At 42.8% G+C, this 14,150-nt stretch overlaps 2 protein-coding genes across 3 annotated transcripts in view; one reads left to right on the plus strand and one right to left on the minus strand.

The window, feature by feature from the left end:
- Positions 1–14,150, plus strand: part of LOC139452405 (nucleolar protein 16-like) — a 34,943-nt gene that overhangs the window by 11,424 nt on the left and 9,369 nt on the right. The window lies entirely within an intron of this gene.
- LOC139452936 (sperm microtubule associated protein 2-like) lies at positions 988–13,783 on the minus strand. The gene is made up of 8 exons (XM_071234554.1): positions 13,741–13,783; positions 13,568–13,612; positions 8,537–8,567; positions 7,965–8,027; positions 7,228–7,365; positions 4,485–4,622; positions 2,610–2,865; positions 988–1,281 (listed from the first exon to the last, which is right to left on the minus strand). The coding sequence occupies exons 1-8, from the start codon at positions 13,781–13,783 to the stop codon at positions 988–990; spliced, it is 1,008 nt and encodes a 335-aa protein (XP_071090655.1).

The following is a 14,150-nucleotide window of genomic DNA, read 5'->3' on the forward strand; positions in this document are numbered from 1 at the left end:
GTTTACGTAATACTCTCTCTTAGGCTCAATGATAAACTTGTCCTGCAAAATAAGTGATGAGATTTCTGTGAACAAAAGAATCATATGATGCTATAACCAGCGATGCCAACCCTGATTGAAGCTTTGGAGTATTAAGTGCGGAAAAAGGAGTAACATTAACAATACCATTCGTTCCCTGTCTGCACCGCACAGATTGACTGATAAAGTGATTTGAGTGTGTTTTAACACAACACTCTGTCCAAGACCCCATACCACTGAGTAATTGATATTTTAACACTGTGAATTGAGAGCATGGCTCTCATTGGTCAGCATAGTCTTGCTGTAGAATGTTACGGGTGTATTAACAATTTGCTCTCCATAATTATGCACGTAAACAATTTGCGAATCATGATTTGCAGGGGGACAAAGTATCAACAAATGTTTAAACTCAAAACAGTAAATATGCCAAAAATTGTAATGGTTGGCATCTCTGTAGAATGACTACACAGTACTCAAATACGATTGGTAGTCTAGAAATGTTATTCGATGGTAACCAAGGAAACAGAAGTAAACATTAGATATTGCCACATTAACGATAAACACAGAACACGAACAGCTGAAATCTTGGAGTAGGAACTCAAAATCGTATCTTTTGTCCAGTCAAAGAAAGCACAAATAATGGACAAATGTATTTCACCAGGCGCTGACGCCTTATGAAATGAGTTGTTTGTCTTCAGGTGGTTATTCTGAAAACAGCAAGGAACCATTCTTATGGAAATCATAGGCTTCAATTGTCATTGTTCATCAAAAGAGATTAAGAGACTCTGATAAAACTACATGATCAAGTTTGAACACTCCAACACATGTATAATGTTGATGGCATTTCTAATTAAAGTTACGTTTTTTAAATTCACATTTTGCTTATTTAGAAAGTTATGTCCCATTTAGCCCTCCGTTCAATAATTCCTGTTAACCCTATATCCTGTAACCCCCTGTACCCCAGCCATTTTAACCCCTCTGGATGGGTTGTGCCAAGTCCTCGATTCGCCGAGGCACCACACCCTTCAGAGCCGATTCTCTCACTACAAATGCATCGGGATTGAATTGCACATGGTCCATTGATGCTCGCACAATAGGTTGTGAGAGTTCATCCAATCGGCTTGAAGCTACTGCACGTTTCGCTGCTCGTGTTACGGGCCATTCCACCTCCTTGGCGGGCAGGAAGCCCTCGGTGGTGCCCTTGGCTCGGGCTAACTCCATGCTCCTGGTGCTGGCTGAGGAGTTCTTGGCAGCAGCACTCACCTGTAATAAAGTCAAGGAGATGTTCAGAGTTTCAGATACCCATGAAGATCCGGGTTAGAATAGGTCTTCAGCAACCCATGCTTGCCGTAACCGTTGACTATGTCTGTCGTAAGAGGTGACTAATGGATCGGATGGTCAGTGCGAAAAAAATAATATGTAAATTGTTACAGAATTATTATTTTGATAATTTGTCCTGTTGTCCCCCAAAATAAATTGTTTGCTGAACATGATTGGATGTTCTGATAAAAAAGTGTTGTGAATAAAACCTTAGGGTAGGAGGTGAGGTGAGGTGAAATTGGGTTTAACATTGCGTCCAAGGTTATTGCACTTATATAGTGACGTCCATGCACGTGTGTGTGTGTGTATGGCTGTTTGTAATAGTGCGGACTGATGCCTATTTATAGTGCTAGCTCACTGAGATACCATGCCGCAGTTAAACATGAATACCCCACTCGGACACAGTATATGGACCCCTTAATGCCGAGCGCCAGACAGGGTAACAACAAGTACAACCTTTTAACGACTTTTGGTATGACTTGGCAGGGGATTGAACCCCGGACCTGCTCTCTTGGCGGACCCTCTACCACTAGACCACGGAGGCGGTAGATGAAGAGTAGGAGTACAGAGTTGACGTACAGACATCAGCTTCTTTAATCGTTCAGTGCAAGTTTTCAGCACATGTCCTAATACATTTGTCAAGTAAATCATAATGGTACCAGGACCCGTTTGGGAGTGAGTTGGGTTTAACGCCCTTTTTATTCAAGTTATATGTGGGAGGAAAGCCCAAAGTGATGCGGGTCTCACATATTTACCACATGGATGAAACCCATGAGCATGGGTATGGTGCTGACAAATCTAGAAACATAATCTGGGCGAGCCAGGATTTGAACCCACAGTCATAGGTTTCTAGCGTGTCTAAGGGATGAAACTGCACAGCAAATTGTTTGCCAACTTCTAGAATGCCAATCAAACACTGTCATAATGCTGGAATACTTCTGAGCGCGGCATTAAACAATAAGAATAATCTCTCCTGGGAAAGGGTGGAAATATCAGTTTTCCTATCCTCTCAATGACTCAACATGATATTGTTTGCTTCTTTGGACTACCTCAATGAGGTGTCGCCCCATGAAGATCTGGGTTGCAATTGACCTTAAGTAACCCAGCTCGTCATTGTATCCCAATTGCTTTGATAGATGATCATGATATCAATCACCGAATTGTCTGGTCCAGACTTGGTTATTGATAGTCTGCTTTCAAATAGATGGAATATTGCTGGGGGCAGTGTTAAACAACAAACAAAGATGGGTCAGACATATAGTTATACATACAGTCCATTGTGGTTCTCTGAAGGGCCCTGAGTTCCTTTCCTTGGGTGTGGCGAGAGATTCGATTCTCTCGGATGGCCGAGCTTTGAGTGCAGGAGAAGGGATGACAGTCTGCACCTGTCTGCTGGACTGGAAGTCTTTGTGGTAGGGTTTGTGTTGTGCCAGTTGAGCTGTGCGGGCTCGGTCGCCACACCCAGCAGCTCCTTCATCCACGTCCCAGATTGGACTCGACCTGCCGCAGCTGTAGAAGAACTGTGGCCTGGCAAATAGAAATAGGTGTGAGATAACTGAGATAAATGGGTGTGAGATAATCGAGATAAATGGGTTTGAGATAAATGAGTGTGAGATAAATGTCTGTGAGATAACTGACGTAAATGGGTGTGAGATAACTGACGTAAATGGGTGTGAGATAAAGGGGTGTGAGATAATCGAGATAAATGGGTGTGAGATAACCAAGATAAATGGGTGAGAGATAAAGGGGTGTGAGATAATCGAGATAAATGGGTGTGAGATAACCAAGATAAATGGGCGTGAGATAAAGGGGTGTGAGATAATCAAGATAAATGGGTGTGAGACAACAAAGATAAATGGGTGTGAGATAACCGAGATCAGTGGGAGTGTGATAACCCAGATAAGTGGGTGTGAGATAAAGGGGTGTGAGATAAATGGGTTTGAGATAACCAAGATAAATGGGTGTGAGATAACCGAGATCAGTGGGTGTGTGATAACCAAGATAAGTGGGTGTGAGATAAAGGGGTGTGAGATAAATGGGTGTGAGATAACCAAGATAAATGGGTGTGAGATAATCGAGATCAATGGGTGTGAGATAAGCAGATTTTAGGTTTCTTTTCATGTCACAAGGAACTTCTAACTTATGTTGGGATAAGTTGTATTACTAGAGGCATGATTACAGGGTTTGAGGCTACTCTTTGTTTGTAGTTTAACACCTCTCAGCAATATTTCAGCTATATGAGCATCGATCCACACAGTTGGGATACAATGAGCTGCATCAACCAAGACAGGGAGCTTGATCACCCAATCCCATGAGTCGCCTCTTACAACAAGCATACATTACCAAAGATCTATTCCAACCTGGATGTTAAAGGGTCTTCAGGCTACTGCAATTACAACATGCCTGATAACTGGATATCTTATATTTTTGGGTATTTATTTTTTACTAAAAGCCTAGGCAAGTCTAGGTCAAACTAACCAAATCTAGTTTGCTGGTTCTTTCGAATAATTTGTTTTTTAAAGACATGTTTTCATTGACTATTTGTTGGTCTAAGTATGAGGCTACTGTGATTACTAGATGTATGGTAACTTTTTGAGACTACTTGGATTGCTAGATGTATGATAGCTGGGTTTGAGGCTACTGGGATTGCTAGATGTATGATTGCTGATTTTGAGGCTACTGTGATAACTAGATGCATGATTGCTGATTTTGAGGTAACAGACATTACTAGATACATAATGATTGGGTTTGAGATTAAGTACACATTAATGGTTTTGAAATTACTAGGATAAATATATACTAAGGGACCAACTATTTGATATTCTGGGGGATTTTGTATCAAGATTAGATATTTTTTCAACCACAGCTACAAAACCATATATTTTTTTTAATTTAAACCTATGAGACTTATTTCTTTTAAAAAGAAAAGCACAATGCAACAATATAATTTTTTTGGCAGGTAAATTTCTATTCAACACTATGAAACATAATTATTCTTTTCAAGCATTTTCGAGGACAATATATTGTTTTAGATACAATCCCTATTGAAAATGATCCATTATTATATCAATAGTTCACAATTATTAAGAAAGACATTGGTCTGAGTCAAAGACATAGAAAAAAACAGTGCAGGTTGCCATGACTACCTGTGTTCCATATATTCCTGATGTGTCCTTTTGGGTTTGGCCAGTTCCATGACTCTCTGCGATGCCGCTGACGCCATGGCTTTAGGGCTTACGTTCCATAGCACCGACGATCGCCCACAGCTATAGTAAAACAGGGGGCTGAAAGAGAAAGAGGTTACTGTGCATTTTCAACTGTTTATATGCTCAAGTACAGGTATTATTCTTAGTTTTGAAAAGGACGCTTCCGTGGTCTAGTTGATATAGCGTCTGCAAAATTTCATCTCGCCTTCACCCAACTTAAAACATGCTAAAGCACAAGTGATGACTGGTATTAATGAAATGAAAACGAAGACAACATCACTTACTGGGAAGCCAAACGAGTGTCTTTGCAAATACGTCTTTGCAAAAGGGTTGTCATTTGAAAACATAATTCTTTTAACACTAGAGGCACCAGGGTGCGTTTCCCCTTACACCCAAAGCGTTACATTCCACCTTAACAAAATATCATGAAAAGTTGTTAATTCAGTGAATTGTAAATGCCTGTGTTCGCCAGCCTCTCAAATAGTTAAAGATGACATCAATCCAACTACCGTCAAAAATATATCTTTCTGTTTCTGAATAATCAAAGACGTCCTCTTGATACGTTATCAGTAACATCTTCAACACTTACTGCCCGTAGCTATCCGCTGTGTTCTCCTCCCAGCCCACAGAATCAGACTAACCTGGCCGCTACCTTGTTGCCAAGTGAAACAAACGCTACACTGACTCCCTAAACGTCCCGCCACCGGTGTGATAAAACGAGACCTTGCTAAGTCCGCAAACTGAAGCCTGATTTTGTCGGGGTGGGAGACCATAATTCTAGGCTCACATCAACCCGATCAACTATGGCATCGACCCCACCACGACACCCCGATCTCCCGTCGGTGTTGTTACAGATGCATACACGTAACACTGATTACCTATTGAAGACGCTTGGCTCAGATCCATGATAACCCGTAAGTCCGTGAAGGACTTTTGTTGCAGGTGGGTAGACTGGGTAGATTGATACACGGCTATCATCGAGGTGTATTAGTAACAGTTGTTGTAACACGAGTCGTGTATTAAGAAGCTTACCTTGCACAGACCATTGCTTCCTTTCACACATTACACGAGTGTTCTTAAGGGGACTGTCGATGACACGGTGTCTGTTTCTGATAAGGACTTACGGGCATTTGGTTCACAGACTACTGAAGCGTGGAAGACACGATCTATGATCACGTATCCGATGCCTGTTGCACTTAAGGACATTTCATACGGTAGCCCGGAGTACGTAGGATTTATTATAGGCACGGAATCAATTTGTGAGTGGAGATTAGGAGAAAACCGAATGCACTAGAGCGTTCATGTACCCAATCCAAACGCTTGCTGAACTATCCTGATTTAGTTCTACAGATTTAATTTGAGTTAGATTCGATATCTATAGACTAGATGACACCAGATCGTATTATTGAACAGGATGTTTCCTTGCATGTCGCTGTAAGCTGCGTGGTATGTTAAGAAACATCGTCAATTCTTCATGGGTTTGTAAATTCACTACGTTCCTATATTAAAGCAAGTAGAGTATTGAAACCCTTGAAGTATTGACGACGAATCAGCAGCAGACCAGGGCCCCGTTCCACAAAGCGATGGCAGCGCTCCAACTGTCGCAAGTCTATGTTGGAGTATGGGAGTTACGACTGACATAGTGCTACGATAGCTTTGTGGAACGGGGCCAAGGTCTAAAGCTGCTGTTGACCAATAGTTTGGTGAGTAGTGAAAACCCAATCCTGACCTCTACCTTCATGCACATTGTCGTAAGAGCCGACGAACGGGATCATATGGTCAGGCTAGCTGACTTGGTTGATGCATGTCATCGTATCCCAATTGCATGGATCGATGCTCATGTTGTCAATCATGTTGTCTGGGCCAGATTATTTACAGACCGCCGTCATACAGCTGGATTATTGCTGAATGCGGCGTTAAACAACAAACCTGACTGCACACACGTGTGTTATTACTTGGTTCCATGACGCCGAAAGGAAGGACAATTCGTGCAAGAAACACGTTAAGAGAAATTGGTGATGGGACTTGTTCAAGACCAAGATGGTCCGTTAGTTCTGTGTAGCGGTACCTATAGGTGGTTAGTCACGCTGAACATGCCCATTGATGAGACCCGTAAAGATTCCGGGGTAGAATAGGTCTTCAGCAACTCATGCTTGCCGTAAAAGGCGACTATGCTTGTCGTTAAAGGCGACTAACGGTATCGGGTGGTCAGGCTCGCTGACTTGGTTGATACATGTCATCGATCCCAATTGCGTGGATCGATGCTCATGATATTAATCACAGGATTGTCTGGTCCAGACTCGATTTTTTACAGACCGCCGTCATATAGATGGAATATTGCTGAGTGCGGCGTAAGACAACAAATCAACCAACCAACCCATTTATGATGTTCCCTGCCGTGATAGTGCTTGACTATTGCTAAAAGCGGCGTGAAAGGATACTCACTCCACAGTAAGCCGTTAGGGGGCCATGGTATGAGAGATTAGTGATCATGATCAGGGCGAATTTAGGATTCCAATCTACACCCAGCGGATCCGGTCAATTACAGGGAGGCAACTCCCACGCCTGAGACGACTGGCCACAGGTGCACTCCCAACACTAGTTGGCTACTTGGATGAATGATTTACATTAAAGCGACAAGATAAAAATATGAAGATGCATTAGAGACATAAAGGGAACTAACTGATTGTCTATGTTGGTTTCTTTCTGGAAGTTTCTTTTTGGTGTCGCTAGCTCGGACACCCTGTTTGAAGCCAGCGTGGTCATGGCAGACTTGGGGATTGGCCAAAGCATGTCCTGGGTGCCCCACTTCACATTCGGCCTGAAAGTAAACACGCCCTCCTTGCGTTAAACTGCAAATCGACATCAGCTGTACATGGCAACACGGTTGGACGTAGCTAGGCATGAAGTGGACTGACACAGGGAAGTACAGAGTGATCTACTGATGGACATACGTGACAAACGAGTTCACAGACCTTCATTATGTACATATTCGTCTTGTATCTACTCAATAAATATTTGGAAACGTACTGTTCTCTCATTTACACGTAGGTACAGGAATTGTGTAATTTTAAGCTTTTAAGTGGGAATACATGGGTTGTTTTTACTTAAAATGATCAGATTACTTGCCGACCACATATCTCTAACGTGCCTTCCAGACAGGAAGAAAAGGGAAGGTGTACGCTGTCTTTATGAGGCCACACTTTTTTAATCTTAAATTTTTATGTTTAATTTATTTCTTAGATCGACTACTTTTCAGTATGGGCGGCGGCGCCATGAAACGAAACATGTGGCCTGAGCAACTAAAGACCACTTCTTGTAAACACATTGTACGATTTCTCTGCCCGGAATATATTTGTGCTTTTGCCAATATGGCCATATGGATCATGTGTTCATTGATTGTTCTGTGACACAACTTACCCAACGCTGGTCCACCATTCTACCTTAGGTTCCTTCGGTTTGGACAGCTGTAGGAGGCGGTCCCTGAAAGACAATGACGTCGTTAGCGCTGACATGGCGATGTATATGTACATAGTATCCTACTTAAGAAATTATACCCGACGGCAGTTTTTTACGAATATCATGATTTGGCCAGGGTGTATATCGTGTTAATAGAGTTCGAGATAACTCGTTTTTGTGTCACTTACTTTGGGGCGGCTAAGATCGATCTCAATTAGTTTGGCAGTTCCCCTCTTCTGGAATTGTTCAGAACAGTCCCAGGCAGAGGCTTCAGATAGTCCTGCACCATGACCGTGGAATTTATATCTCTTAGGTATTGTTTTTACTAAAAGCACAGGCAAGTCTAGATCAAACTAACCAAGTCTAGTTTGCTTGATTTCACATCAGCAGAAAAGGTTCTTTCAAAAATTGAAGACATTTTTTCAATGACTAAGTGTTTGTCTACCTTTCAGATAATGTTGCATAAACACATGAGGGGTTCAGTGGGAGTTTGTGATTGGTTTATCAGATGGAACATAATGTAAATGTCTTACCTTCCCCGTTCCCGAATTCGTTCGAATTCCGCTGGAAAGAAAAGCACAGTTCAGGTTTAAAGTGGGAACAATGCGTACTTTATCAATATGTTTCCGCTGGTGGGCCAGTCTACAAAATTGAGGCTTTACGTAGTTATTGATGTTAAAGATGCAGAAACATGAACGAATCCATTGATACCTTGAACAATCTAAATCTTTGAATACACGTTTATCTTTCACACCTGTAGGTAGAAAATACAACGTGGTTAGTGTGGTATTTGGGGTTTTTTGTTTGTTTGTTGTTTAACGCCGCGCTCGGCAATATTCCAGCTATATGACGGCGGTCTGTAAATAATCGAGTCTGGACCAGACATACAAGTGATTAATATCACGAGCATCGATCCACGCAATTGGGATCGATGACATGCATCAACCAAGTCAGCGAGCCTGACCACCCGATGCCGTTAGTCGTCAGTTGCTGAATGTGTTATATTCTTCCTATTGTCTCGCAGTCGGACAGCCTGGTGGTTAAAGCGTTCGCTCGTCACGCTGAAAACCCGGGTTCGATTCCCGACATGGGTACAATGTGTGAAGCCCATTTCTGGTGTCCCCCGCCGTGATATTGCTGGAATATTGCTGAAAGCGGTGTGAAACAGTGCAGTGACAGCAGTCGTGGTGAATACATAACACTCCTCATTACGTTCAGGTGATTGCAATAACAAGTGCATCAACACTTGGAACCTGTAAATCTCCGTTGTCGACCTGACCTATCTCATCTGAATAGGCCTTACATGGAATTTCCTGCTTTTGATGTCATTAAAGTTAGATCACATGTCAAGCAGTTTTAGTTAGGTTTGTTTTGATATTATTCAATTGAACTGCTATCACCCAATACTAAGTCATGGAAATCTAAGCCTATTGTCTTCGGGTTATCATTTGCTGATAAGTTTTTTCAAGATTAAAGGTAATGAATGCTACCCGCATTAATTTCATGACACATAGGCCTTAATTAGGAGATGCATTAATTTCATGATTTACGGTATACATAAATGGACTTTCAAACAAGTGATTAATATCATGAGCATCGATCCACACGATTGGGATCGATGACATGCATCAACCACGTCAGCGAGCCTGACTACCCGATCCCGTTAATCGGTGCTTACGTCAAGCATAGTCGCCTTTTACGGCAAGCATGGGTTGCTGAAGACCTATTCCAACCCGGGTCTTCACGGGTCTTTTGAGGAGGTGGCCATCGTCACCCGTATATGGTAGGGCTACGTGCCGTATAAGATCGGGTTACATGTCGTATAGGGTAGGGTTCCGAATCAACGAGTTTATGCAGGTTACAGAAATATTGTGGACAATACTGAGCTGTACTCTCGTACAGCGCCATACATACGTCTCAGTATGTATCTACTCCACAGTGTCCTGGCTACACACACGCGGGGCTGTGTGACTGAGTGGGATGGGAGGAGATTAGGTGTACAATATTTCACAGGTATGGCCTGGGGGGGTTGTCGGCGTTAATATCCTATATTGATGTCGTTCATGTTGTAGCGTACGGGAAATTGGATAGAGTGGCTTAATTCGTTCAGGCCGTCATATGCCTGGAATAGTGCCGAGTGCGGCGTTAAACAACTAAGAATCAAACAATTCGTTCAGGGAGTGAGGTGGGTAAGTTAGCATCCGTATTAACCCAGCAGTGCACGCGATGGCGTTATTTAAATCAATGAAATGGGGATATGATCCAGTGGGGTTGGGGGGAAATGATCCAGTAAACTCTTGAATTTTTTTTTAGTTCACACTGTTGAAAATATGCCGCATGAACTACATTGTTGTAAGGTGGTTTTCTTTAAAGATAATCAGGCGCATAGTTTTATTTAAAACTTTAAGATCTTATCTCCAGACAAAATCACAGCCCCCCAACCCCCCCCCCCCATGAATATCAAATGGTCAGTCTCTTACGTGTTATTGCAGTGCATGAAACCTGTATCACACCGTGACTTCCAGTTACAAGAGTTTGTAATTTGGCCCTAGTGACATGCGTGTCTGACGTAACTCAGTGGTGGAGTAATTGTCCGGGCCTACTTCCACGACCCTTTGAGTAAATGTGTTGAAGCATTGAATTTTGACTTTAGCAATTCGTAACAGTTGTGGCGATACGTTGTCTCAGGAAGGAGGACTCAATGAGGGAGTCACAAAACGCTTCAAGCGTAGGACAAGCCTAAGTGTTTACGTGACCCACGACTATCGTAACTGTAAGATTGGCCATGACGTATCTCACCGAAAGTCCCCGAGCTTCACGACACTTGTGTTGCTGTTGTCTGGTTGATCCGTCGTCAGTGTTTGTGGTTTAAGCTTGTTATTATTAGCATGAATTAAGGAGAATAATGATGACGTTTCACGATACTGAATCAGGGTGTTTAAGGATAACGTTGTTATATATTTCTACTTTGTTGTGTCTGCGGTTTGCTGATTTATACTTGAAATTAGCAACTATAAACATCGATTGTTTTGCGCCCCAATCCTTGAAATAAGAAGGCATATAACCACGATCTCAAGTATCAGGTCCCGAAGTTGCGTGTCTATGTGTGCAACTTGTAGAAGTGTGAACTGCGGTCACGTATGTTACTGTACGTATTATTGACAGTGTGTATTGATTATCTCTCACGGCGTGATCAAGGCTGGGATCAGGCAAGAAAGGCAACCGCTCGATTGCTATAGGTTGACGTATAGCTAAACACCGGTAACCGTAACGTTTATTGACGTTTATTAATAATGACAGTGATAAATGTGTAAGATTATCTTAGCAAAACTGGAGGTTAGAAATTGTCACAACATATGTCAACAGTCACGTTATTACGCTGTAACAAAAACTCGTTAATCCAGACATTTGTTAATTCGGACAATTTCACTGACACGGTGCCTTCCGTATTAACGGGGTTTCATTTTAATTTGATCTCACTTTTAGGGGCTGTTATTCTGATATCCTATAGGAAAGTGAGGATATGTGATATTACACATGTGTGGCGTTTAATATCTTCTGGACACCCTCAAGTTGTTATATAACATTTACATTGTTGAACTAGCTACCAGACCATATGACGATAATGTTAATGTAACGTCGGATTGGTGCATTGGCTAAACCTCGTCTCTGGCCAGATATGGTAAATCTGTCAATAAGCTGCTGAAATCAGCATGTCGAAACGTTTTCTCTAGAACCTACGTTCCACGTTAACTCAGAAAGGGACGACGTTAACAGTACTGCTAACATTCAGTCATGCAGAGAGCGATCGGGTTGCCAAGTGGTTAAAGCGTTCGCTCGTCACGCCGAAGACCCGGGTTCAATTCCGGACATGGGTACAATGTGTGAAGCCCATTTCTGGTGTCCCCCGCCGTGATATTGCTGGAATATTGCAAAAAGCAGCGTAAAACCATACTCACCCAGTCAGTCATGCAGGCTCTGTATATACTTTGGTAATGGACCGTCACTCGTGGGGTACGTCATGCAGACTTTGTACATGCCAGGGTGATGGGAATTACACTCACGGGGTACGTCATGCAGGCTCTGTATATACTTTGGTAATGGATCGTCACTCGTGGGGTACGTCATGCAGGCTCTGTATATACTTTGGTAATGGACCGTCACTCGTGTGGTACGTCATGCAGACTCTGTATATATTGGGGAAATGGGACTGACGCTCGTGGGGTACGTCATACAGACTGTATATACTTTTATAATGGAGCTGACGCCCTTTGGGGTACGTCATGCACACTTGGTACATGCCAGGGTGATGGGAATTACACTCACGGGGTACGTCATGTAGGCTCTGTACATATTGGGGGCAGTGGGACTTACGCTCGTGGGGTACGTCATGTAGACTTATATATACCGGAGTGATGAGACTGACGATTGAGGGATACGTCATGCAGACTGTATATACCGGGGTGAAGGGACTGATATTCGTGGGGTACGTCCGAGAGACGGGGCTGAGGAATTCTATAATTGCCACTCTGCTTCATTGATACAAGATCTCCCAGGAATTGACAAGGACACTTTAGGTCTGGACATCCGTTAAGGGCGGATTCAGAAATTTCCAAACTCTTTTAAGAGGGAGACCTCCACTGTTACAACGCCAATGACACACTGTCATTTTGGCACGGCTGGGATCAACCGAAATGATACGTGATGCGACCATTTTACAAAATAGCCCTGAGCATTCACAAAAATTCTTGTTGGCATCTGTTTTCTCATTACTGAATCCATGAGATTATAAAGGCAATGGAGTTAACTGACTGGAATAGTTCATTTTCCACCCTTGCCGAACTAGGCTGCAATTTCTGGGCTCGATCGTAGCGCCACAAGTGGCTATTACGAGTTATGTTCCTTCTATGGCCATCGTATTGGCCAATGAGATTCCACTTCTCATATCACTTGCATTTACTTCCAACAAAATGGCGGCCACCAGTCAAGACGATCTGATCGATAATCAAAATGTATATTGTAAAACAACGGGTCTTACTTCAAATCACGTGAGCACCTTGGTTAAAAACCTGGAAATATTTGGAAAATAACTGTTGACGCAGATTTGGCAGTACACATGCTTAAACAAATCCTGCAATCGAACGAAATCTGAACAGATGTCGATTTCGTTACGCGATTTTGATTTGACTGTGCATAGGCTCGTTAGGTACAACTCCATAATTCCAGCCTAGTTCGGCAAGGGTGGGAAATGGACGTTTACAGTCAGTTAACTCCCTTGCCTTGGGAAGATGTGTTCTGGAGATGGAACCAGGGAAAACAAGTGCGAAAAGGAAGGTTGAGGTTAAAGAAATTCATATATACTTAAATGCTGTTTTAACACTCCCGACATATCCTTTAAGAGTCATGCATCAGAAAAATTAGTAGTCTCTGAAATGTCTGGGTGAGGTTTTAGGATTGGTCTACGTCAAACAACAAAAACGGATTATTCAACAACGAAACACGTGTAAATGCACGACATTGTGGGTTAAAGGTTACAGGAAAGTCTGCACGTGCATCGTGACTACCTTTGTCTGGGAAGCCCTCTCCACGCGAGTCCGTTTCGTCTACTTCTATGGAGGAAGAATGGCGTTAATGTTATGAAATATGCATAATGAACTTGTAATGTACACATGACGGAGAGTGCTGGAAGGAAAATACCCAAGTAATGTTGATAAACAAGAATAGGAGTACAATCTACCTCGATCAGCAATGGCTTCGTTCTTCCTGTAAAGCAAAGACATAGCAGCGAGCTTCAGTAACTGTAAGTGTGGGTATGACAGGACTGACAATGGAAATCAGTGTTGGAAAACATGGATTAGCTGCACCCCTCGACAGAAACCCCTCCGCCCGCCAGCAACGTGCACCCATGTTTCTGTTATCTTTGGTAAGGCAGTGCCAACGGGGTGTCATGTGACCATGCAGTTGACGGCCAGGGGCGGGCCGTGCTGGGGTCATGGATGAGTCTACGTTTGAAGGATTGTTTCATTGTCTGTTTAGCCAGTAAACGTTGTGGGATCAGATGACAGCCGAGGAAAAGGATGCAAAGATGTCAAAATATATTGTTGAATGTAGCATGGGTGGTTGGGGGAACTACGTTCAATGTATGTT

The sequence above is a fragment of the Haliotis cracherodii genome, unplaced genomic scaffold (genome assembly GCF_022045235.1).
Source record: "Haliotis cracherodii isolate W230 unplaced genomic scaffold, xgHalCrac1.p SCAF_9, whole genome shotgun sequence".
NCBI classification, from domain to species: Eukaryota; Metazoa; Mollusca; class Gastropoda; order Lepetellida; family Haliotidae; genus Haliotis; species Haliotis cracherodii.